The sequence below is a fragment of the Mustela putorius genome, unplaced genomic scaffold (assembly GCF_011764305.1).
Source record: "Mustela putorius furo isolate JIRA1106 unplaced genomic scaffold, ASM1176430v1.1 tig00004189_pilon_pilon_pilon, whole genome shotgun sequence".
NCBI classification, from domain to species: domain Eukaryota; kingdom Metazoa; phylum Chordata; class Mammalia; order Carnivora; family Mustelidae; genus Mustela; species Mustela putorius.
This window is the reverse complement of record NW_025422305.1, coordinates 36,096-60,664: the sequence shown is the minus strand read 5'-3', so window position 1 is coordinate 60,664 and position 24,569 is coordinate 36,096. Positions and strand designations below refer to the sequence as shown.

Sequence of the window (24,569 nt, the reverse complement as noted above, 5' to 3'; positions counted from 1 at the left end):
GAATCTATAAAGAACTTAGCAAACTCAACACCCCAAAGAACAAATAATCCAATCAAGAAATGGGCAGAAGACATGAACAGACATTTCTGCAAAGAAGACATCCAGATGGCCAACAGACACATGAAAAAGTGCTCCATATCACTTGGCATCAGGGAAATACAAATCAAAACCACAATGAGATATCACCTCACACCAGTCAGAATGGCTAAAAAATCAACAAGTCAGGAAATGACAGATGCTGGCGAGGATGCGGAGAAAGGGGAACCCCTCCTACACTGTTGGTGGGAATGCAAGCTGGTGCAGCCACTCTGGAAAACAGCATGGAGGTTCCTCAAAATGTTGAAAATAGAACTGCCCTATGACCCAGCAATTGCACTATTGGGTATTTACCCTAAAGATACAAATGTAGTGATCCAAAGGGACACATGCACCCGAATGTTTATAGCAGCAATGTCCACAATAGCCAAACTATGGAAAGAACCTAGATGTCCATCAACAGATGAATGGATCAAGAAGATGTGGTATATATACACAATGGAATACTATGCAGCCATCAAAAGAAATGAAATCTTGCCATTTGCAACAACATGGATGGAACTAGAGCGTATCATGCTTAGCGAAATAAGTCAAGCAGAGAAAGACAACTATCATATGATCTCCCTGATATGAGGAAGTGGTGATGCAACATGGAGGCTTAAGTGGGTAGAAGAATAAATGAAACAAGATGGGATTGGGAGGGAGACAAACCATAAGTGACTCTTAATCTCACAAAACAAACTGAGGGTTGCCGGGGGGAGGGGGTTGGGGAGAAGGGGGTGGGATTATGGACATTGGGGAGGGTATGTGATTTGGTGAGTGCTGTGAAGTGTGTAAACCTGGTGATTCACGGACCTGGGGATAAAAATATATGTATATAAAAAATATATGTTTATAAAAAAAAAAAAAAAAAAAAAAAAAAAAAAAAAAAAAAAAAAATAATTCCCTACATGAAGTCCTAATTCTCTCTTTTACATCAAATATTCTTATCAACTCCAGGATTTTAAAATCGTGTGAATTTTTGGACTGCTAAAACATTCTATGCTCATGGGTTGGAAAAACCAGTGTTGCTAAAATATCCATACTACCCAAAGCAATCTAGGGATTTAATGCAATCTGTATCAAAATACCAATAGCATTTTTCACAGAACCAGAACAAATAATCCTAAAATTCATATGGAATCACAAAAGACCCCAAATAGCCAGAACAACCAAAATAGGAAAACAAAGCTAGAGGTATCACAAGTTTTAAGTTATACTATAAACCTGTAATAATCAAAACAGTATGGTACTGGCACAAAAACCAAACATATACCAATGGAACAGTAGAGAAAGCCCAGAAACAAACCCATAATTATATGGTCATTAATCTTTAATAAAAGAGGAAAGAATATTCAATGAGAAAGACAGACTCTTCAACAAGTGGTGTTCGAAAAACTGGACAGCTACATGCAAAAAGAATGAAATTGGACCACTTTCTTCCACCATACACAAAAATAAACTGAAAATGGAGTAAAGGCCTGAATGTGAGAAACTATAAAAATCCTTGAAGGGAGCACAAGCACTAATTTCTCTGGCATCAGGCCATAGCAACATTTTTTGTTTAGGTAAAACTCTACCCTCAATGAGGCAACTTGAACTCAAAACCCCAAGATCAAGACTGAATTTCTACCAACTGAGCCAGCGAGGTACCCCATGTAGCAACATTTTCCTGGATATGTCTCCTGAGACAAGAGAAACAAAAGTGAAAATAAACTATCAGGACTACAACAGAATGAAGTTTCCGCACAGCAAAGTAAACAAATAAAACTAAAAGACAACCTACTGAATGGGAGAAGATATTTGCAAATGACATATCCAATAAACAGTTTGTATCCAAGATACATAAAGAACTGATACAACTCAACACCCAAAAAACAAACAATTAATTAAAAATGGGCTGAAGTCATGAATAGATGTTTCCCCAAAGAAGACATACAGATGGCCAATAGACATATGAAAAGATGCTCGACATCACTCATCATCAGGGAAATGTAAATCAAAAGTACAAGAGGTATCACCTCTTATCTGTCTGAATGGCTAAAATCAAAAATACAAGAAACAACTTGTGTTGTTTGGATGGAGAGAGTGTTGGTAAGGATGGAGAGAGAAAGTGTTGGTAAGGATGGAGAGAGAAAAAGGAATCCTAGTGCACTGTTGGCAGAGATGCAAATTGGTGCAGCCACTGTGGAAAACAGTATGAAGTTTCCTCAAAAATTTTAAGTAGCACTTCCCTATGATCCAGCAATCGCACTACTCGGTATTCAACCCCAAAATACAAAAACACTAATTTCAAAGGGATACACGAACCCCAATGTTTATTGCAGCACTATTTACAATAATCACATTATGGAAGCAGTCCAAGTGTCCATTGATAGATGAACGGATAAACAAGATGTGGTTGGTATGTGTGTGTGTGTGTGTGTGTGTGTGTTTGTTTGTGTGTGTATAATGAAATATTATTCAGCCATTAAAAAAGAACGAAATTTTGTTATTTGCAGCAAAAGAGAACTAAAGAATATAATACTAGGCAAAATAAGTCAGTCAGAGAAAGACAAATACCATATGATGTCACTCAGACATGAAATTTAAGAAACAAAACAAATGAGCAAAAGAGAGAGAGAGAAAAATAAAAATAGACTCTTAACTATAGAGAACACACTGATGGTAACCAGAACAGGGGTGGGGTGGGGGGGGATTCCGAAAATAGGTGATGGGGATTAAAGAGTATACTTATCATGATAAAAAATTAATAAAATTTTAAAAATTAAAAAAAAAAAAAAAAAAAAAAAAAAAAAAAAAAAAAAAAAAAAAAAAAAAAAAAAAAAAAAAAAAAAAAAAAATAGTGAAGAAAAATAAATATTAACAGTGCTTAACTGCAGAGCATTAGAGAGTGGGTGATTTTTTTTTCTCTCTCTTACATAAGTATTTCTTGGTTGGTTGAAAGTTTGACAGTGAACATTTGTTACTTTTAAAATTAAGAAGAAGGGGCGCCTGGGTGGCTCAGGGGGTTAAGCCTCTGCCTTCGGCTCAGGTCGTGATCTCAGGGTCCTGGGATCGAGCCCCCCGCATCAGGCTCTCTGCTCAGCGGAGAGCCTGCTTCCCCCTTCTCTCTCTCTGCCTGCCTCTCTCCCTACTTGCGGTCTCTCTTTCTCTCTGTGTCCAATAAATAAATAAAAACTTTAAAAAAAATAAAATTAAATTAAGAAGAAAAAGCTGTTTCTATTTTGAGAAGAGCCTCTTTGAAATGTATAATTAAAAGAAATAAAATGCCTGTAGAGTTAGGCAACTGGAGAGAATGGTCTTGGTGAGGGGCCCCCTTTCCCATAATCTTAGGAAGTGAGCAGACCCCCTGATGTCTCTGTGTGTGTTCCCCTGCAGTAATACGGCCTCTTATTCTTTCTCTGATCTTAATTTTTCTATGTAAAATGTGGTATCAGTGCAATCATTTTTTCTCTCTGGTTTGATTTTCAGGAAGATTTCGACGTCGATCACGTTGTGTCTGACTGTAGGAAGCGTGTCCAGCTGGAGGAACTAAGAGGAGATCTGGAACTCTACTATAAACTTTTAAAACAGCCATGGTGGAGCTCATCAACAAGGATTATGCAGATTTTGTCAACCTTTCCACAAACTTGGTAAACCTGAAATTCACAAGTCCTACACACATATACACACACACACACTTTCTCTCTCCTTCATATTTATTAAAAGGGCAGAGTTTTTAGAAACCTTTCAGTTGATTACCCCACCAACCCCACCAGAAACTTGAAGAAATTACCAATTTCATTAATAAAAGAACTAAACTTTTTGGAATACATTTTTTTGTTTGTTTTAGTTTTTATTCATTTAAGGTTGCTCTAGTTTGATTATGTTTCAAATTCATTAGTCAACAGTGAAAAGTAAAGGATAATAATACCCAAGGGGTTGTTTTATTAGTTGCTAAGTGATTACCCTGAAGTCTTCCTTGATTTAGACTAATTTATAGGAGCAAATGTCCACCACTCTTACAATGTTTAATTAACTCCCAGGTATATCTGTTAGCCAGAGCTAGGTTGAGGGAACATTGGCCAATATTGATATTTAAAAAATTTGGTTTTATAAAAATATAAGAATGATTTGCAGTGAGCTTATCAATTGTTTGTAAAAGCCGTTTAGAAATGTTGAATTTTGTTACTTGGCAGAAAAGTCTCCTTGTTGATGCTTCATTTTGTTTTAAACCTGTTTGTCCAGAGAAGCACAGAAAGTTGCGGCTCCGTGGGAATTTCAGGAAGCATTAAAATTAATGATGCACATTTGCTTTGGGGAAATATACCACTAAGATAAATATCCCAATAGGATTAAAAACCTAGAAAATTTTACTTCTGTTTAATTTCTATTTTTCTCAAGGCTTATAATACTGTTTAAGAGAGACGTAGCCCGTCAGACTTTCACATCAGCTGGCTGAGTATCATTAATTACAGACAGAGAACTGTTCACCTTCTGTGAAAATTTTTCACATTCATTTAAAATGTCATCTAAAGGCAAATTGTTCTTAAGGAAACTTCCGTTTCTCATGACTTCCCTTATTTTTATAGTTTCATGTATTTCAACAGATTTTTTTCATATTCTATGAACATTAATGGCCAAATAACACTTCTGTTGTTTAGCTAGTTATGTAGCAAAATACGGTTGTGCCAAAAAAATAACTTAAATCTGGTACTGCTTTGATCGTTAAATAGATACGTCACTATTACTCCTTATCATGATGTGTTTGTGCCAACCTGGTTTTGCCTTTAAGTTGGCATGGACAAAGCCCTCAATAAACTTTCTGTGCCTTTGGGACAGTTACGAGAAGTTCTGGTAAGTCCCCAATTAATGAAAACAGTCTGCTGTGACGCCTGTTGTCCTCGTCGGCTTTTCTCTAAGAATTCTTTTCATCTGTTAGTTTGGTGGTACTGGTGGTTGTATTTTAACGGTTCATGATTATAATATTCACCTTCAGAAGAGTTGTAAATGATTTTGTTTTTGCATATGCTAAAAACCTAAAAAAACATGTTCGATTTGAAGAAGACATATTCTCAGAGTAGACAACCTTAAAATGTCAGGGGAGAGGAAGCATATTTCCAAATTCAACTTATTAATGCCACTTTGGTCATATGTAAGTGGTTTCTAACTTACGAATGACTTGTATTTTAACAGTTTGTAATCTTGTAAATATCCCCCCCCCCACCCCACGTAATCTACGTGTGGTTAGGTTCCTGGGCTGATCTACAAAAACTGTGTAATCCCTAATGGAACTGAAGGATAATATAAATAAAATGTAATACTTAATAAATGTTACATTTGCATGTTCTCTCAGAAAAATCTCTGTTGTGGGAATGGGACTCCCCACCTCTAAGCCATTGGGAATAGGAACTCCACCTGGGTGAACAGTGGAGGGGCAGTTGTGGCATCACTTCTAACAGAAAACTGTGCTGCCCTGTCTCCCCCCCACCCCCCATCTGTGTCTGGTGCCCTGACTTACTGCCTCTGTCCGTTCTGATGCCCTGTCGTAAACTTGTCATAAACGACACCATCCTTCCTTGTCTATCTCCTCTAGATTGAGTGGCCTTGTGCATCCCTCCCCTAAGACAGTGCCTGCATCCTAGAGAGAATATAAGGAGAACATAATTTAAGGGAAGACACAGTACATGGTTAGAACCAAGAAAAATGCGGAGTAATGGAAATATCAGTGCTGAGAAGCCTAGGGGAGGGGCAGGCAGGAAAGAGTTCATGAAACAGGTAAAAATCTTGAGTTGTGCCTTGAGGTAGCCAATACTTTCCATGGTTTATGTCTCATTTGAATTTTACAAAATCTTGTTAAAGGTACTTTTCCTTGGAATGAAAGGGATTTTCGTGGTCCGCTGATGGATTCCACACCAGCCGCTGTGGGGCTCTCCCACTGCCTCCTTGGTGTGCCTCTTCCTCCCGGGGCCTCATAGTGGTGTTGTTTCCCAAGCCTAGCCTTCCTTTGGCCTCCCACTCTTCTCTCCCTGGAGGCAGATTTGCTCTACTCACACAGGCTCCCGTCCCACCTCACCCCCTGCCATCACTGTATCCCCTCCCTTTTCCATGGCCTGTTTTTATGGCCACTTTGGTCCTGCTCAGCCACAGGCCTGACCTGCCTTTCTGGTCCCAACTCTGAAGCTGTTCTGTGAGATTCTCAGACCACTGAGGGATACGACTATATCTGTCTTCATTGCATCCCTGTGGGCTGCCACCATACTGACGTCCAGGAGGTGTTTCATAATGTTGATGGAGTGAATTAATTCACCTTCCTGTGGAATTTTTGTGATATGCCTACTTCATTCTAGTTGTTTCTGTTAACCTTTGTTTTGGCCCTAATTCTGAATTATCTCTTTATTCATTAGCTTCTGGACATGTTTCTCTACCTCTGTGCTCTGCCTTTTTCTGGTCTTCTGTTCTTCATTCTTGATTCCTGGTATTTCCATACCCACATTTCATCATCATGCATCAGTGCTTTGACATTCTCTCGTTCTCCAAAATATGCAGAATCTAAAGACCTCATCTCAGTGAAGTTGGCCGTCCATTCCTATTTTTGCTTCTCTCCAGAAGGAAGCCTGCAGTGCACATGGCTGTGTGCCTGTCTGACCCTGCCCCTGAGTGTGTGTGCACTTACATCTGCTCCCCATCCCCTCCCCACCTCGGCAGCTGTGTACACATGGCTTTCAGAGTCCGATTCGAGCCCCGTCTCATTTCCAGACTCTCCTGTACTTTGCTTCATATTATCTGTTCTCCATTCTAAGCCCCCTCATCCCCATAAATTTCACTGTATATGTGTCATTCTTCTTCTGGCCATGCGACCCTGCCTTCATGTCATTATGCCCCCAGATCATGAGTTCCCTCAACAGTAACTATGTCTGGTATATCATGTTTTTTTTTTTTTTTTTTTGTCAATATCTGCATAGTACTGGTGCACAGGTATTAAGTTCTGTGGAATTGAATGAGATGTAGGAACTTGATAATGTGACAAAACAATGTCTGTAATACGTTTTATTTATTATTCTTTTAAAGAGTCTCAGGTCATCACTCAGTGAAGGAATTCGGGCAGTAGATGAACGAATGTGTAAACAAGAGGACATAAGGAAGAAAAAGGTACCCTCCAGTAGATTTCTTATGCTGCATGCCAATTGAAGCCCTCTCCTCTTTTCTCCACGAACTTGTAAGCACTATTCAGCTTTTTTTCAAAGCTCTCACGCATGTGCATTTTATGCATTACGTCACGTTATCTACCTGAAATAATAAGACAGAATTTCAGAGGTACCCACACAATCTCAAGATCACCCACTTTTTCCAGAACAAGAAACCGTGATAACTGTTGTCGGTGCAGCCCTTGACAGTTAACGACTGTATAAATTGTCAGCGGCCCTGTAAAGAAAATAGGCCTATATTAGAGACTAGGGGAGAAGTGGGCTTTCCAAAGCAAACTCAGGATTCTGCCGTAGGTTTGTTGTTATTTTCTGATCCTGTGTTCTTTATGTTCTGGTGTTCACTTTAATTTTTTCGATTCGCAGTAGTTAGCATGTGATGTTGGCTTAGTTTCAGGTGTGTGAGACAGGCAACGGCTCTGTACATCTGAGGGCTCACCCCGGGAGTGTGCCCCTTAGTGCTATCTCCAGTTTCAAGTGTCCCCGATGTCATTCATGATCATAACGATGTAGGGGCACAGTGGGCATTGGGAGTCTGGGCTTCTGACTCTCGCCTGCTGCTCTGTACTATGTTTTCTATGTGTATTATTAGCATATTAGTTAAAATCTCAGTGGGGAGAAAGCCTGTTTGAGGGACCTTCTGTTTAATTCGCCTCTGGTTCTCCTCACAGCTTTTGTCCAAAGAATGCTTGTCATGCGCTTCCAGACAAAACAGTAAGCTTTATGAGAGCAGGGTGTATTTCTTGCTTTATTTTCTTGTGTCCCCCTCCTCCCCCACCCCCCGTCGGAATGAATGTCGAGCTCCCAGGGGTGTTCGTAACTATTTATTGAATGGATGACTTTGTATTTTTTTGTTCTTTAAGGATGAGAGTTTTCATAATGTCCCTCAACCTCTTTGATAATATTTGTAGTGTAAAAGGTCTTTAAGGATTTGGTGCTTGGCCATATAGGTATATGCACATGTAAACTGAGAGGGTCAGTACGATCGGAAGCCAAAGTTAAAACATGAATAAAGGGCCATAAGAAAACAAATGGAGGGGCGCCTGGTGGCTCAGTTGGTTAAACGTCCGACTCTTGATTTTGGCTCAGGTCATGATCTCAGGGTCATGAGATTGAGCCCCGCATTGAGCTCTATGCTCAGCAGGATGTCTGCTCGAGATTCTCTCTCTCCCTCTGCCCCTCCCCTGCACGCGCACATGCAGTCTCTCTCTCTCTCAAATAAACAAATCTTTTTAAAAAAATAGGAAAGAAATGCCCATAGAAAGATTCAGGATGGGGAAAAGAAGAAATAAGAGTATAGAATATGAGAAAGCAAAGTCTAGGGTTTTTTTTTTTCTATATAAACTTGCAATAGAATATGGAAGTATGCTTATTCTAGAACTAAGATTTGCATTCTTGAGAATTCTGTGTTTCATAGAAATATTCAAAATATAGCATGCCCTATATATTTGAAGTTAACTTTTGGTCTTATATTTTCCTGCATTTAGCATGGGAAATAAAGATGATTAAGAGTAAAGATGGTGACGTTTTTTCTTTGCTTAATTTTTATTTTTATAGATGTGTGTGTTGAGGCTTATACAAGTTATTTGATCAGTTGAAAAGATTGAAAAAATCTTAAATTCACAAAGTTCTAAAGAAACCTCTGCACTAGAAGCAAGCAGGTACGCATTTTTTTTTTAACTAAGTAGCACATAAATTAATACTTCACATCCAGTCTAATTAGGTGGGGACGGCTTAGTTAGAATTCATTTCTAAACAAGAAGAAAATCCAGGTTTGTGGCTAGAATGTAGCTCCAGGAGAGTGGAGAGCATGAAATGGTGAAATCTATAACATGTTCCTATAAACCCTTTGGTTATAGACCAGAGTTCCAAAACTTCATTATGCTTGCAGTGGAAAAGTATATTTGGAATCACCTTCCCTGAGGACTAGCAAAGTCCTGTTGATCTTTAAGGCATACCTACCATTCATCTTGGTTTTTCTCCATCTCATTTTTTTTCCTAGACATGCCCAGAGTATTACCATTGATGTATTTTGCACCAGCATTATATTATTATGAAACAGTATAGGACACATCCAGTTGAAATTTACAAACAGGAAAGAAAAAGCTTATGAAATAGGAAAAAGATGATGGCTCTCTTTGTTATACTGTGATTGTCTTGTTCCCTTCCTGGTGTGAATTTTCAATTAGCCAGGGTAGATGAGTGACTCAGAAAATGAGTAGTTAGGTCCTGTCAGCACCGTGAGACACACAGTGGTGCAGTGGGAGTAGCCCGGGCTGGTTCTGCACATACCAGCTGGGCTGCCTGCGTCAAGGTCGCCTGGTACCCTGCGTGCCCTGCGTGCTCTGTTGTGTGAGGCTAACAGTCCCTCCCCCTGCAGGCGGAGTTAGGTTTCTAAATTTTAGGAATTAAGGTTTTAGATTTGGAAGGAACTTGAGAGACCATATGCTCCACATGTCTCATGATGGAGATTAAGAACGGACACATCCCAAAGGAAGCGATTCTTTGGTCCTAGGTCTCTGCCCCCTTTCATATCAAGACATTCAACTAAGTGGTCAGCCTCCACTGTGCTTGTGTCTCTAGCCCGTTGTACTCGTGTTTCTGCCCAGGTTCGTCCACAATTAGCAGACAGTCTGTACGCGGCCCTTCTGCAGCCCGTGTGTCTCCAGCGGCTCTGCTTTGCTGCGGCCCTTGGCAGCACCTGCAGCCCCTCCAGCCATGTCCACGTTCAGCCCCTGGGGAGCTGGCCCTCCAGTGTTCTTCCCGTCTTTGCTGTTGCTGTTGTGCTCCTCGGATAGAAACACTTCAGTGAGCTCTGTGTCTACAATCCTGTCCCTTTGCAGCACTGTCCTTGATAAACAGACATTGTGCGCTTTCTTGCTCAGAATTACCTTGGAGGACTTTTTTCTCCAGAAGAGCAGCTCTGAGCTCTGGAGTCAGGAAAGCCAGAGCAGTGTCAGCACACGGTAAATCCATCTTCCTCTGCCAGGCCCAGAAATGCCGAGATATGGATAAATAGGAAATGCGCATGGGATCAGTCAGTAGAGGTTGGGATTAGGCTTCTGCATTGGTCATGCCGAGCGCCTGCCTTCCCTCCACACCAGTTCTGATGCTCTGGGACGGGGCACACCGTGGCAGGTCTCCAGACATTTTTGGGTTTCCTTACAGTGTGTTTCCTCACTACCTGACTGCCCATCCTCAGATGTGGGATGCCTCATAGAGCCCAGCAGGGGCTTTGGGGCCTTTGTTGTGTTTTTTTTCTTTCTTTCACTGTTCGGCTTCCTTTTGAATGGGGTTGACGCTTTCTAATGTGGGGGGCGAGAGGGAAGTGTATCCAGTCCACTTGATGGCAGATGCACTGTGAGTGATTTCTCACCAGCTCCCGGAGCACCTAGCTTGCTCTTTCTGCCGTTGGGTAAATGTAAACTTGGAGTCCGCTGCTCTGAGTGATTTCCCAGGTTGCTGCTAGGCGGTCAGTTTTAGCTGATTGAGGAGACAGCAGTAGTTGGTACTGGGGAGGTACTTGGGAGGGAGAATGAGGCAGGCGGAGAAGAAGAGGGGGATTCGCGTATGAACGGTAGGACAAGGCAAGAGAGAGGAGGGGGTTAGAGAATGGGAGAAGAAGGGCACGAATGGGAGAGCCCGAGAAACGTGGTGGAAACATGCAGCTGTACCCACACTGACCTAAAATAGCTCCATCCCCTTGCCTGGGCCCTGTGGCCCAGGCCAGGCTGTGTCGGTGGCTTCTATGACCTCCCCGCTCCTCACCCCTCACATCAGGGGCCTGCTGCACAGACAGTTTGTCCTGAAAATTGATGGCGTGCAGGTGCAGGTGCCTGAGCTCTGTAAGGCATGGGGGTCAGTGGGGGTGGCAGGTTTTAACTTTGGGAATTACACTTCTCTAATTGTCTCTACTAGCCCTCTCTGGACTAGACAGATTTTGGAGAGAATTGCCACAGAATTTAACCAGTTACACTTTCATGCTGTTCAGAGCAAAGGCATGCCTCTTCTGGACAAAGTAAGACCAGTAAGTGTTGGTTTCGATTTTCAATTTGCTGTTTGCAAATTTCCTGGATGATTTTGGTTTGACCTAGCATTGCCCCCTGATAATTGCTACTCTACAGGATTTTGAAGCTAGCTTTGAATTTTTTTTTTTTTTTCAGTAACTCCTGCTTGGGACCCTGCTTCCATTATGTCACACTAGATAGATTTTGTGTAAAGACACAAGCGTAGTCTCCAAACTATGCAAGTAAAATTAATTCTGAATTTCATGTAACTTGACACATCATATGATGTAGTCAGAGTTCATTTATCCAAAGCCCTTGACTGGATTTAAATGCACGTTTGTCAGATTTACTCCATAGCTTAAGAGGCAAATAACTTTTTGTCGTTCCGTAATTGTCTAAACTTCACTTTGATGAAGCCGACTTACTTTCAAAGAAATCATAGGGAGGGGACGCCTCAGTGGCTCAGTCAGTTAAGCCACTGCCTCTGGCTTAGGTCATGATCCCAGGGTCCTGGGATCGAGTGCCACCTTGGGCTCGTTGCTTGGCAGGAAGCCTGCTTCTCTTTCTGCCTGTGCCTACTTATGTGCTTGTGCTCTCTCTTGACAAATAAATAAATAAAACCTTTAAAAAAGAAAGAAAGAAAGAAAGAAAGCAATCATGGGGAGAAGAGATTCATTGTTATTCTCTAGGAAATGTTGGGATTTTAATCTTACATATATTCTGGTAGAATTAGAGGCTCGCTTTATATATATAACACACATGTATATAAATTATACACATATATTTGAGCTTTTAGAAACTGTTGTGCCTGGACCTTCTTTCATGGTCTCTCTGTTCTTGCAGCATATAGCCCACATTACGGCCATGCTGCAGCAGTCCCTGGGAGGCCTGTTGCTAGAAGGGCTTCAGACTTCCAATGTGGACATCATACGGCACTGCCTCCGGACTTATGCTACAATTGACAAGACACGGGATGCAGAGGCGTCAGTTGGTCAAGTACTGGTGAAACCGTACATGGATGAGGTTTGTGCCCCCATGTACCTCATTCCACAAACACAGAGCATCTAATCTGGCTTCGTTTCTTGACTGGGTGCGAGAGAGCTCAGGGCTCTTCCTTGAAGATGCTCTTAGTTCCTGCTCTTCTGGTTGTAAGAAAAGGTTGGTCCCGCTTGGAGCCCATCAGCATGGCAGGAATCAGGCACGCGCTCTTGTCTCTTCCAGTGATGCCATAACTCAGGGGTCATCTTAATTTAGTAGGGGTGAGGTACTTGCCTAGGAAGAAGGTACGGATCAGAACATTTCAGGTCAATTTCCATTTCCATAAGTTATACGTTAATGAAGTTGCCGAAAAGCGTGACCCCACCAAGGTGCCCGTGCCCACTGGAGGAGCTGGAAGACAGCTCTGTGCGCAGGGAAAGTCTATGAGGGGAGGCGTCTTCGCAGAATTGATGTGGCCTAAGTCTTGAAGACCATGGGGGAGTTTGCCAGGCTAGGAAGGTGGGAGGGAGGGAATATTCAAAGATAAAGGGCTTTGAAGGGCGAATTAGCGGGGTAGTACCTTAAGTCCAGAACTTGGTTACTCAGTGTTCTTGACCTATAAGGATAGAGTTAAATACAGGGAGTCAGTGTATCCTGCATCTCAGCGGCTGGAGTATGGGCTGCACCATGTGAGGCCGCCAGCAATCAGCAGCTTCCCACTTAGAGAACGTCGGTTTCATCTAGTTCAGGCTGACAGAAGTCATGAAGCCAGTCTCAGCGTTTGAGGGCTTTCTAACAGTCACCTGCCAGTGTGAGTGTTCTTTCTGTCTGGTAAGTATAAAGCTACCCACCATGACTTCAGGATGAAAGGCTTCCAGTTTTAAAACAAGACAGTATCCCAGTGATAGAAGTGAAATTGAAGGATTAATTTCAGTAATCTTCTCAGCTTCATTAAGACTACTAAAAGTAGGGGAGGAGTCAAGATGGCGGAGAAGTAGCAAGCTGAGACTGCTTCAGCTAGCCGGAGATCAGCTAGGTAGCTTATCTAAAGATTGCAAACACCTGAAAACCCATCGGCAGATCGAAGAGAAGAAGAACAGCAATTCTGGAAACAGAAAAACAACCACTTTCTGAAAGGTAGGACCGGCGGAGAAGTGAATCCAAAGCGACGGGAAGATAGACCCCGGGGGGAGGGGCCGGCTCCCGGCAAGCGGCGGAGCAACCACGCACAAAATCAGGACTTTTAAAAGTCTGTTCCGCTGAGGGACATCGCTCCAGAGGCTAAACCGGGGCGAAGCCCACGCGGGGTCAGCGTGGCCTCAGGTCCCGCAGGGTCACAGAAGGATCGGGGGTGTCTGAGTGTCGCAGAGCTTGCGGGTATAGGAACGGGAAAGCCGGCTACAGAGACAGAGTCGACAGTAAGCTCGCAGCTCCGTGTTACCTTGAACCGGTCGCAGGCTCGGTGAGCTCGGAGCGCGGCCGGAGGTCAGGCAGACGGGAGTAACTGGGCGCTGTTCTCTGAGGGCGCACTGAGGAGTGGGGCCCTGGGCTCTCGGCTCCTCCGGGCCGGAGACCCAGGAGGCCGCCATTTGTATTCCCGTCCTCTGGAACTCTACGGAAAGCGCTCAGGGAACAAAAGCTCCTGAAAGCAAACCCGAGCGGATTACTCACCCCGGCCCCGGGTAAGGGCGGTGTAATTCCGCCTGGGGCAAAGACACTTGAGAATCACTACAACAGGCCCCTTCCCCCAGAAGATCAACAAGAAATCCAGCCGAGACCAAGTTCACCTACCAAGGAGTGCGGTTTCAATACCAAGGAGAGCAGCAGAATTCCAGAGGAGGAGAAAGCCAAGCACGGAACTCATGGCTTTTTTCCTGTGATTTTTTTTAGTCTTGCAGTTAATTTAATTTTTTCTTTTTCATTTTTTTTTTTTTCTCTCGCCTTCGGGTAAAATTTTTTTTTTAACTGTTACCTTTTTCTTTTTTAACGATTTTTTACTAGTTTATCTAATATATATATATATTTTTTTTTACATTTTTCTTAGGTGTTTTCTTTTTTTTTAAAATTCTTTTCTTTTCTTTTCTTTTTTCTTTTTCTTTTCTTTTTGTTTTTTTTTTTTCTTTCTTCCTTTTTGAACCTCTTTTTATCCCCTTTCTCCCCACTCACGATTTTGGATCTCTTCTAATTTGGTTAAAGCATATTTTCCTGGGGTTGTTGCCACCCTTTTAGTATTTTACTTGCCCCTTCATTTACTCTTATCTGGACAAAATGACAAGACGTAAAAATTCAACACAAAAAAAAGAACAAGAGGCAGTACCGAAGGCTAGGGACCTAATCAATACAGACATCGGTAATATGTCAGATCTAGAGTTCAGAATGACAATTCTCAAGGTTCTAGCCGGGCTCGAAAAAGGCATGGAAGATATTAGAGAAACCCTCTCGAGAGATATAAAAGCCCTTTCTGGAGAAATAAAAGAACTAAAATCTAACCAAGGTGAAATCAAAAAAGCTATTAATGAGGTGCAATCAAAAATGGAGGCTCTAACTGCTAGGATCAATGAGGCAGAAGAAAGAATTAGTGATATAGAAGACCAAATGACAGAGAATAAAGAAGCTGAGCAAAAGAGGGACACAAACAGCTACTGGACCACGAGGGGAGAATTCGAGAGATAAGTGACACCCATAAGACGAAACAACATTAGAATAATTGGGATTCCAGAAGAAGAAGAAAGTGAGAGGGGAGCAGAAGGTATACTGGAGAGAATTATTGGGGAGAATTTCCCCAATATGGCAAAGGGAACGAGCATCAAAATTCAGGAGGTTCAGAGAATGCCCCTCAAAATCAATAAGAATAGGCCCACACCCCGTCACCTAATAGTAAAATTTACAAGTCTCAATGACAAAGAGAAAATCCTGAAAGCAGCCCGGGAAAAGAAGTCTGTAACATACAATGGTAAAAATATTAGATTGGCAGCTGACTTATCCACAGAGACCTGGCAGGCCAGAAAGAGCTGGCATGATATTTTCAGAGCACTAAACGAGAAAAACATGCAGCCAAGAATACTATATCCAGCTAGGCTATCATTGAAAATAGAAGGAGAGATTAAAAGCTTCCAGGACAAACAACAACTGAAAGAATTTGCAAATACCAAACCAGCTCTACAGGAAATATTGAAAGGGGTCCTCTAAGCAAAGAGAGAGCCTACAAGTGGTAGATCAGAAAGGAACAGAGACCATATACAGTAACAGTCACCTTACAGGCAATACAATGGCACTAAATTCATATCTCTCAATAGTTACCCTGAATGTGAATGGGCTAAATGCCCCTGTCAAAAGACACAGGGTATCAGAATGGATAAAAAAAAACAAAACCCATCTATATGTTGCCTCCAAGAAACACATTTTAAGCCCGAAGACACCTCCAGATTTAAAGTGAGGGGGTGGAAAAGAATTTACCATGCTAATGGACATCAGAAGAAAGCAGGAGTGGCAATCCTTATATCAGATCAATTAGATTTTAAGCCAAAGACTATAATAAGAGATGAGGAAGGACACTATATCATACTCAAAGGGTCTGTCCAACAAGAAGATTTAACAATTTTAAATATCTATGCCCCCAATGTGGGAGCAGCCAACTATATAAACCAATTAATAACAAAATCAAAGAAACACATCAACAATAATACAATGATAGTAGGGGACTTTAACACTCCCCTCACTGAAATGGACAGGTCATCCAAGCAAAAGATCAGCAAGGAAATAAAGGCCTTAAATGACACACTGGACCAGATGGACATCACAGATATATTCAGAATATTTCATCCCAAAGCAACAGAATACACATTCTTCTCTAGTGCACATGGAACATTCTCCAGAATAGATCACATCCTCGGTCCTAAATCAGGACTCAACCGGTATCAAAAGATTGGGATCATTCCCTGCATATTTTCAGACCACAATGCTCTAAAGCTAGAACTCAACCACAAAAGGAAGTTTGGAAAGAACCCAAATACATGGAGACTAAACAGTATCCTTCTAAAGAATGAATGGGTCAACCGGGAAATTAAAGAAGAATTGAAAAAAATCATGGAAACAAATGATAATGAAAAATACAACGGTTCAAAATCTGTGGGACACAACAAAGGCAGTCCTGAGAGGAAAATATATAGCGGTACAAGCCTTTCTCAAGAAACAAGAAAGGTCTCAGGTACACAACCTAACCCTACACCTAAAGGAGCTGGAGAAAGAACAAGAAAGAAACCCTAAGCCCAGCAGGAGAAGAGAAATCATAAAGATCAGAGCAGAAATCAATGAAATAGAAACCAAAAAAAAACAATAGAACAAATCAACGAAAACTAGGAGCTGGTTCTTTGAAAGAATTAATAAAATTGATAAACCCCTGGCCCGACTTATCAAAAAGAAAAGAGAAAGGACCCAAATAAATAAAATCATGAATGAAAGAGGAGAGATCACAACTAACACCAAAGAAATACAAACTATTATAAGAACATACTATGAGCAACTCTACGGCAATAAATTTGACAATCTGGAAGAAATGGATGCATTCCTAGAAACATATAAACTACCACAACTGAACCAGGAAGAAATAGAAAGCCTGAACAGACCCATAACCAGTAAGGAGATTGAAACAGTCATTAAAAATCTCCAAACAAACAAAAGCCCAGGGCCAGACGGCTTCCCGGGGGAATTCTACCAAACATTTAAAGAAGAACTAATTCCTATTCTCCTGAAACTGTTCCAAAAAATAGAAATGGAAGGAAAACTTCCAAACTCATTTTATGAGGCCAGCATCACCTTGATCCCAAAACCAGACAAGGATCCCACCGAAAAAGAGAGCTATAGACCGATATCCTTGATGAACACAGATGCGAAAATACTCAACAAAATACTAGCCAATAGGATTCAACAGTACATTAAAAAGATTATTCACCACGACCAAGTGGGATTTATTCCAGGGCTGCAAGGTTGGTTCAACATCCGCAAATCAGTCAATGTTATACAACACATCAATAAAAGTAAGAACAAGAACCATATGATACTCTCAATAGATGCTGAAAAAGCATTTGACAAAGTACAACATCCCTTCCTGATCAAAACTCTTCAAAGTGTAGGGATAGAGGGTACATACCTCAATATCATCAAAGCCATCTATGAAAAACCCACCGCAAATATCATTCTCAATGGAGAAAAACTGAAAGCTTTTCCGCTAAGGTCAGGAACACGGCAGGGATGTCCATTATCACCACTGCTATTCAACATCGTACTAGAGGTCCTAGCGTCAGCAATCAGACAACAAAAGGAAATTAAAGGCATCCAAATCGGCAAAGAAGAAGTCAAATTATCACTCTTCGCAGATGATATGATACTATATGTGGAAAACCCAAAAGACTCCACTCCAAAACTGCTAGAACTTATACAGGAATTCAGTAAAGTGTCAGGATATAAAATCAATGCACAGAAATCAGTTGCATTTCTCTACACCAACAGCAAGACAGAAGAAAGAGATATTAAGGAGTCAATCCCATTTACAATTGCATCCAAAACCATAAGATACCTAGGAATAAACCTAACCAAAGAGACACAGAATCTATACTCAGAAAACTATAAAGTACTCATGAAAGAAATTGAGGAAGACACAAAGAAATGGAAAAATGTTCCATGCTCCTGGATTGGAAGAATAAATATTGTGAAAATGTCTATGCTACCTAAAGCAATCTACACATTTAATGCAATTCCTATCAAAGTACCATCCATCTTTTTCAAAGAAATGGAACAAATAATTCTAAAATTTATATGGAACCAGAAAAGACCTCGAATAGCCAAAGGGATATTGAAAAAGAAAGCCAACGTTGGTGGCATCACAATTCCGGACTTCAAGCTCTATTACAAAGCTGTCATCATCAAGACAGCATGGTACTGGCACAAAAACAGACACATAGATCAATGGAACAGAATAGAGAGCCCAGAAATAGACCCTCAACTCTATGGTCAACTAATCTTCGACAAAGCAGGAAAGAATGTCCAATGGAAAAAAGACAGCCTTTTTAATAAATGGTGCTGGGAAAATTGGACAGCCACATGCAGAAAAATGAAATTGGACCATTTCCTTACACCACATACAAAAATAGACTCAAAATGGATGAAGGACCTCAATGTACGAAAGGAATCCATCAAAATCCTTGAGGAGAACACGGGCAGCAACCTCTTCGACCTCTGCCGCAGCAACATCTTCCTAGGAACAACGCAAAAGGCAAGGGAAGCAAGGGAAAAAATGAACTACTGGGATTTCATCAAGATCAAAAGCTTTTGCACAGCAAAGGAAACAGTTAACAAAATCAAAAGACAACTGACAGAATGGGAGAAGATATTTGCAAACGACATATCAGATAAAGGACTAGTGTCCAGAATCTATAAAGAACTTAGCAAACTCAACACCCAAAGAACAAATAATCCAATCAAGAAATGGGCAGAAGACATGAACAGACATTTCTGCAAAGAAGACATCCAGATGGCGAACAGACACATGAAAAAGTGCTCCATATCACTCGGCATCAGGGAAATACAAATCAAAACCACAATGAGATATCACCTCACACCAGTCAGAATGGCTAAAATCAACAAGTCAGGAAATGACAGATGCTGGCGAGGATGCGGAGAAAGGGGAACCCTCCTACACTGTTGGTGGGGATGCAAGCTGGTGCAGCCACTCTGGAAAACAGCATGGAGGTTCCTCAAAATGTTGAAAATAGAACTGCCCTATGACCCAGCAATTGCACTATTGGGTATTTACCCTAAAGATACAAATGTAGTGATCCAAAGGGACACATGCACCCGAATGTTTATAGCAGCAATGTCCACAATAGCCAAACTATGGAAAGAACCTAGATGTCCATCAACAGATGAATGGATCAAGAAGATGTGGTATATATACACAATGGAATACTATGCAGCCATCAAAAGAAATGAAATCTTGCCATTTGCGACAACATGGATGGAACTAGAGCGTATCATGCTTAGCGAAATAAGTCAAGCAGAGAAAGACAACTATCATATGATCTCCCTGATATGAGGAAGTGGTGATGCAACATGGAGGCTTAAGTGGGTAGAAGAAGAATAAATAAAACAAGATGGGATTGGGAGGGAGACAAACCATAAGTGACTCTTAATCTCACAAAACAAACTGAGGGTTGCCGGGGGATGGGGGTTTGGGAGAGGGGGTTGGATTATGGACATTGGGGAGGGTATGTGATTTGGTGAGTGCTGTGAAGTGTGTAAACCTGGTGATTCACAGACCTGTACCCCTGGGGATAAAAATATATGTTTATAAAAAATAAAAAATTAAAAAAAAAAAAAGACTACTAAAAGTAAATGATCTGTCAGTTCTTTGTATGTATCCTATTATAGTTCATAGCTCTCTCTGTGGGGGTGAAAAAGATCACATTATTCTTTGTCACTAAATGAAAATATTTTAGTTATTTAATTTATGCCCTTTTCATTGAACTGAATCTAATATGCTAAATGAGGGAAGTACTTTACGTTTCCGTGTCGTTAAATGAACTGTGGCCACGTTTGTATTTTAAGTTTGTATGCTTGTCATTCACCTCCTGCAACTCAGCCTCACCAAAAAAATAAAATAAAATACTAAAGCAAAATAAGATGTGTTTTCTTCCATCACTTTCCATCTCAGCCCTTTCCCTGTTCTGAAGACGGTAGAGGATAAGGCCAGGGTGAAGATGGTACAGAGCTGTTGTCTGCAGATACAGTATTTCGCTTTTAAGCTCAGAAGGGAAGCAGATGAGTGTGTGTGATGTTTTAGCTTCAGGCCAGTCTCTGTCCCTCAGCCTCTGTGTCCCCCAGGGTTGGAGCAGTATTCCCAAATCCTGGGACCTAGATTTTCATGCCGTTGTTACTTACCTCCTGTTTAGAAAGCATACTGAGTGGGGAGGAGGAAGAACGAAGTGCATTTTTAAGGTTTACTTGATTCTTTTCTCTGTAGTGTATAGTTCATACTTCTCTTTTAGGTGCTTTAAAAACAAACAAAAACACAAACAAACAAATAAATAAATAAATAAAAATAAAACGCTCTTCCTTCTGCTAGGTGATTGTAGAGCAGATTGTTGAGTCTCATCCGGACGGCCTGAAGATCATGTATGCTAATAAGTTCCTGGAGTTCGTTCCTCACCACTGCCGCCTTCTTCGAGAGGTCACAGGAGGAGCCATCTCAAGGTGACGTAAACTGCTGTGTATGCACCTGAGCTCAGTTTAGTGACCACCTGTCACCTCCTCATGTGCCGCTGATCCCTGGCTGTCCTGTCTGACCCGGGAACGTGGGAACGTGTGCTCTTCTCTATTTGTTACCAGTGCTGTGAGGCAGGTGTCGCTTGCCTGGGTTTACAGGGAAGGGAATGAAGAGTGGGGACGAATCTCAACGGTGACATTTGTGTGACTCCAGAGCCTCTGCTTTTCTCTTGTCTATACTTTCTCCTTAACCAGGTTCAAAATCAAAATTGGTTTCCTTCCATTATTGTGATGTCATCATCGGTCTAGAAATACCAATTCATTTTAATTCAACACGTTTTATACTGATGGCAATTAAAGTCATGTTCAGTTTTCCCTCCCTCTCTTATTTCATTTCCATGGCTTTCCAGTTCTGTTTCATGAATATCCCATTACCTTCCACCATCTCCGTCATCCCAGTCCAGACCTTTGTCGCCTTTTGTTCGAGGGTAGCGGGCTCTCCCCACCTGGTCTCCCAGCTCCACCTGTCCCTCTTCATTGCAGCCCTCAGCTGTCCCACCTGCCCAGAGCTCTGCAGCCTTCCTGAGTCGCTCGTGGCTTCTCATCGCCCACAGAGGAGCATCCAGTCTTCCTGCGCAACCTGTGACCCTTGGTGCTGGAGTCCTAGTGGTTCTCTGCTGTAGAACTCTCTACTGTGGAACTTTCCCCCATACCACTATGGTTCCTGGCCAGACAGGAGTGCTTGACCTTCCCTAACACACCTGGTACAGAAGATCCCTGACTTCACCTTGGTTCAGTTTATGGTTTTTTGATTTTTTATAATAGTGCAGAAGTGATATGCATTTAGTTTGGATCTTTTCCCAGGCTGGCGATCTACAGTAGGGTCCTCTTTTGTAATGCTGGGCAGGGGCAGCGAGCACAGCCCCCAGGCAAACCACGTGATCACGAGGGTCAGCAACCAACACAATTGAACCGTCCTGTTCTGGCTTTCAGTGCAGTGTTCAGTAAGTTACATGAGATACCAGACATTTTATTGTGAAATAGGCTTTGTGTTAGAGGATTTTGCCCAATTGTGCAATACTGTAAGTGTTCTCAACACATTTAAGTTAGGTGGGGCTAAGCTCTGATGTTCAGTCGCTTAGGTGTTTTCCATGCATTTTCAACTAAAGAGATTTCCAGCTGAACAATGGGTTTATTAGAATCTGAGGCCTTCATAAGCCGAGGAACATCTGTCTATACTGTGTGCCTCTGTGTTTTCCTTCATTGCTTCCTGTCTCATATCCCTTTGTCTTTCTGTTGATCTGTCACTCCACATGAAGCTCCAGTCAAATACAACTTCTTTTTTTTATGTTATTTATTTATTTACTTATTAGAGAAAACGTAAGCAGAGGGGGAGGCAAAGAGTGAAACAGGCTCCCCACTGAGCAGGGAGCCCGATGTGGGACTCGATCCCAGGACCCTGAGATCATGACCTGAGCCACCCAAGCGCCCCCAGGCTATGGTTATTTCAAGAAAAAGTCCTATTTGTGAATTCTTCATCTAGTGAAGATGAATTAAAATCAGAAAGTCAACTCTGCCACCTTTAAAAACCCAGGAGCAAAAAAATAATCCACGACCAGGTATAACCCTATCCACAATAAATCACTTTCAATCCAGTCCTGAAAACTAATACAGAGTAGGAAGAAAGCATTACAGAAAAATTTTGTTTTCATTAATCAAGCTGGAAAATAACGGACCTTACACGAATGCCCTTTAGGAAGACAGTTCTTATAGTTTTATGTTGATGGAAACTAACATTACATTTGAAATGCATGTTAAAACCATGACTGTAGACTAACTACCACTTTCAGTCATCAGAAGATGAAAAATGGTCAAGAGTCACCCAAACTGAATCCTGGTTCCTCCTGGAAAATGTGTTCCTAAATATATTCCCCCTGAACTACTGTGCTCTTTCTGTATCTTACACAGCAGACACTGCGATGCACAAACACATCCAGAAGGCCTTTGAGGGCTGACAGCCTGCTGGAACAATGAGGAATTCACCGGGGTTTCTGCCTTTCTGCCGCGCCCAGAAAGTTCTGGGTAACCCAGGTGACGTGTCATGAGAATACAAGTGTGCCTCACACCGTACGTATCATCTCCTCAGGGTAGACACCAAAATCCATGTTCGTATATAAAAATACGAGATGCGTACAGAAATCAAGAGTGATTCTGTCATCTTGAAAGAAAAACACACTGTTGCGCTGCCACATGCCTCGTTTCTCCTCGAGTGACTGCAGGAAGTAGGGATTGCAGTCAGAAGTCTCAGAAAGAAAAATTAGAATAAGGGCAACACCTGAAGTTTACTCCTGAAAATACTTGGAGAACGACTGTGACCAATAAACCAGGGCTTAGTTCATGAGACTATGTCAATGAGCTTATACCATCCCATGTCCTGGTCAAACCCTCATGTCTGGGAGATGGAGGGACGTCTTCATCTTCCAGAGCTACTATTAGGGAAAAAGGTGGAGACAATACTGACTGAGTCCCTCCTTCAGCAGGAGATCCAAAAACACCTTGCCCCTCCATAATCCCAAATGAAAATAAACATCTCGGGGCGCCTGGGTGGGTTAAGCTTCTGCCTTTGGCTGGGATCGAGCCCCACGTCAGGCTCTTTGCTCAGCGGGGAGCCCACTTCACTCCTCTCTCTCTGCCTGCCTCTCTGCCTACTTGTGATCTCTGTCTGTCAAATAAATAAAATCTTTAAAAAAGAGAAGAAAAGAAACATCTCATTTTACTAGTGTGCAGCAGTGACTATGCAGGAGAAATTATTATTATATTATTATTAGATATTATTATTATTATTATTATTATTGCACTATATTGTTAACCTTTTGAATTTGGACACCTAAAATTTTTAATAAAATATGAAGGCCTTTTTTTTTAAGATTTTATTTATTTTAAAGACAGAGATCACAAGTAGGCAGAGAGGCAGGCAGAGAGAGAGGGAAGCATGCTCCCCACTGAACAGAGAATCCGATGCGGGGCTTGATCCCAGGACCCTGGGATCATGACCTGGGCGGAAGGCAAGAGGCTTTAGCCCACTGAGCCACACAGGCGCCCCATGAAAGCTTTTTTTTTTTTAAAGATTTTACCTATTAATTTGACAGAGAGTTCACAAGTAGGCAGAGAGGCAGGCAGACAGAGAGAGAGAGAGAGGAGGAAGCAGGCTCCCCGCTGAGGAGGAAGCAGGCTCCCCGCTGAGCAGAAAGCCCGACGTGGGATTTGATCCCAGGACCCTGGGATCATGACCTGGGCTGAAGGCAAGAGGCTTTAGCCCACTGAGCCACCCAGGCGCCCCATGAAGGCTTTTTTTAAAGAACAAAAACTTCAGACTATATCTTTATCCTAGAAGTTCCCACTACAACTGGCTTCTGTCTTGGCCAACATTTAGCCATTCAGATAAAGTCCGTATTTAGTGCTTCGTGTGTATGCATGTGTAAAATAAGAGGACAGTCATAAATCTTTAAGATTGTGTATAATAACCGTGAAATAAGGATTCTTGATACACAAGGTCTCGTCTGGGGAAAACAGCTGGAGAACAGTATGCAGTTTTCAAATGACAGAGGGGAAATACACATTTGGTTATGAGAAAGGGAAGGAGAACAAGACCAAATATTAATAAAAGGGAAAAAAGCTTTTTCTGCCATCTTTCTGTGCCGCAGTAACAGTGTGAAGAAATGTCCCACAGATGCCCTCAAGAACATTAACACTGCTGAAAGGGGGGGGGGCGAAGGCCAGGTTCTTAGGAGGCCATGCACCAAAGTCATCATCCCGTTTCCTCACTGTGATGACGAAGCATGAGTACATTGGCAAATTTGAAATTATTGATGACCACAGAGCTGGGAAAACTGCTGTGAACCTCACGGGCAAGTTAAACAAGTGTGGCATGACCAGCCCTAGATTTGTATAACTGAAAGATCTAGAAAAGTGGGAGAATATTTCCATCCCCTCAGTTTGGTTTCACTGCATGGAAAAATTCTTCTTCATAAAATCCTGGGATTCCTTTTTCCTAGAAATATAA

General features: G+C 41.7%; 1 protein-coding gene across 10 annotated transcripts in view; it reads left to right on the top strand.

Annotated features, from left to right (window-relative positions):
* The first annotated feature begins 3,519 nt into the window (after positions 1 to 3,519).
* LOC123389913 (conserved oligomeric Golgi complex subunit 2-like) overlaps positions 3,520 to 24,569 on the top strand; it is a 45,065-nt gene continuing 24,015 nt past the window's right edge. Inside the window, exons 1-8 of one of the 10 annotated variants that reach the window (XM_045072798.1) lie at positions 4,896 to 4,914; positions 7,129 to 7,209; positions 8,820 to 8,923; positions 9,917 to 10,228; positions 11,181 to 11,289; positions 12,113 to 12,292; positions 20,367 to 20,494; positions 22,478 to 22,711. In XM_045072798.1, the coding sequence (XP_044928733.1) occupies positions 9,981 to 10,228; positions 11,181 to 11,289; positions 12,113 to 12,292; positions 20,367 to 20,494; positions 22,478 to 22,514 (702 nt within the window). In that variant the 5' untranslated portion in view covers positions 4,896 to 4,914; positions 7,129 to 7,209; positions 8,820 to 8,923; positions 9,917 to 9,980 and the 3' untranslated portion in view covers positions 22,515 to 22,711. Of the gene's footprint in view, positions 3,711 to 4,851; positions 4,915 to 7,128; positions 7,210 to 8,819; positions 8,924 to 9,871; positions 10,229 to 11,180; positions 11,290 to 12,112; positions 12,293 to 20,366; positions 20,495 to 21,049; positions 21,860 to 22,474; positions 22,712 to 24,569 lie in introns of those variants that run through there. The other 9 variants (XM_045072797.1, XM_045072795.1, XM_045072796.1 and 6 more) reach the window with 9 other exon arrangements.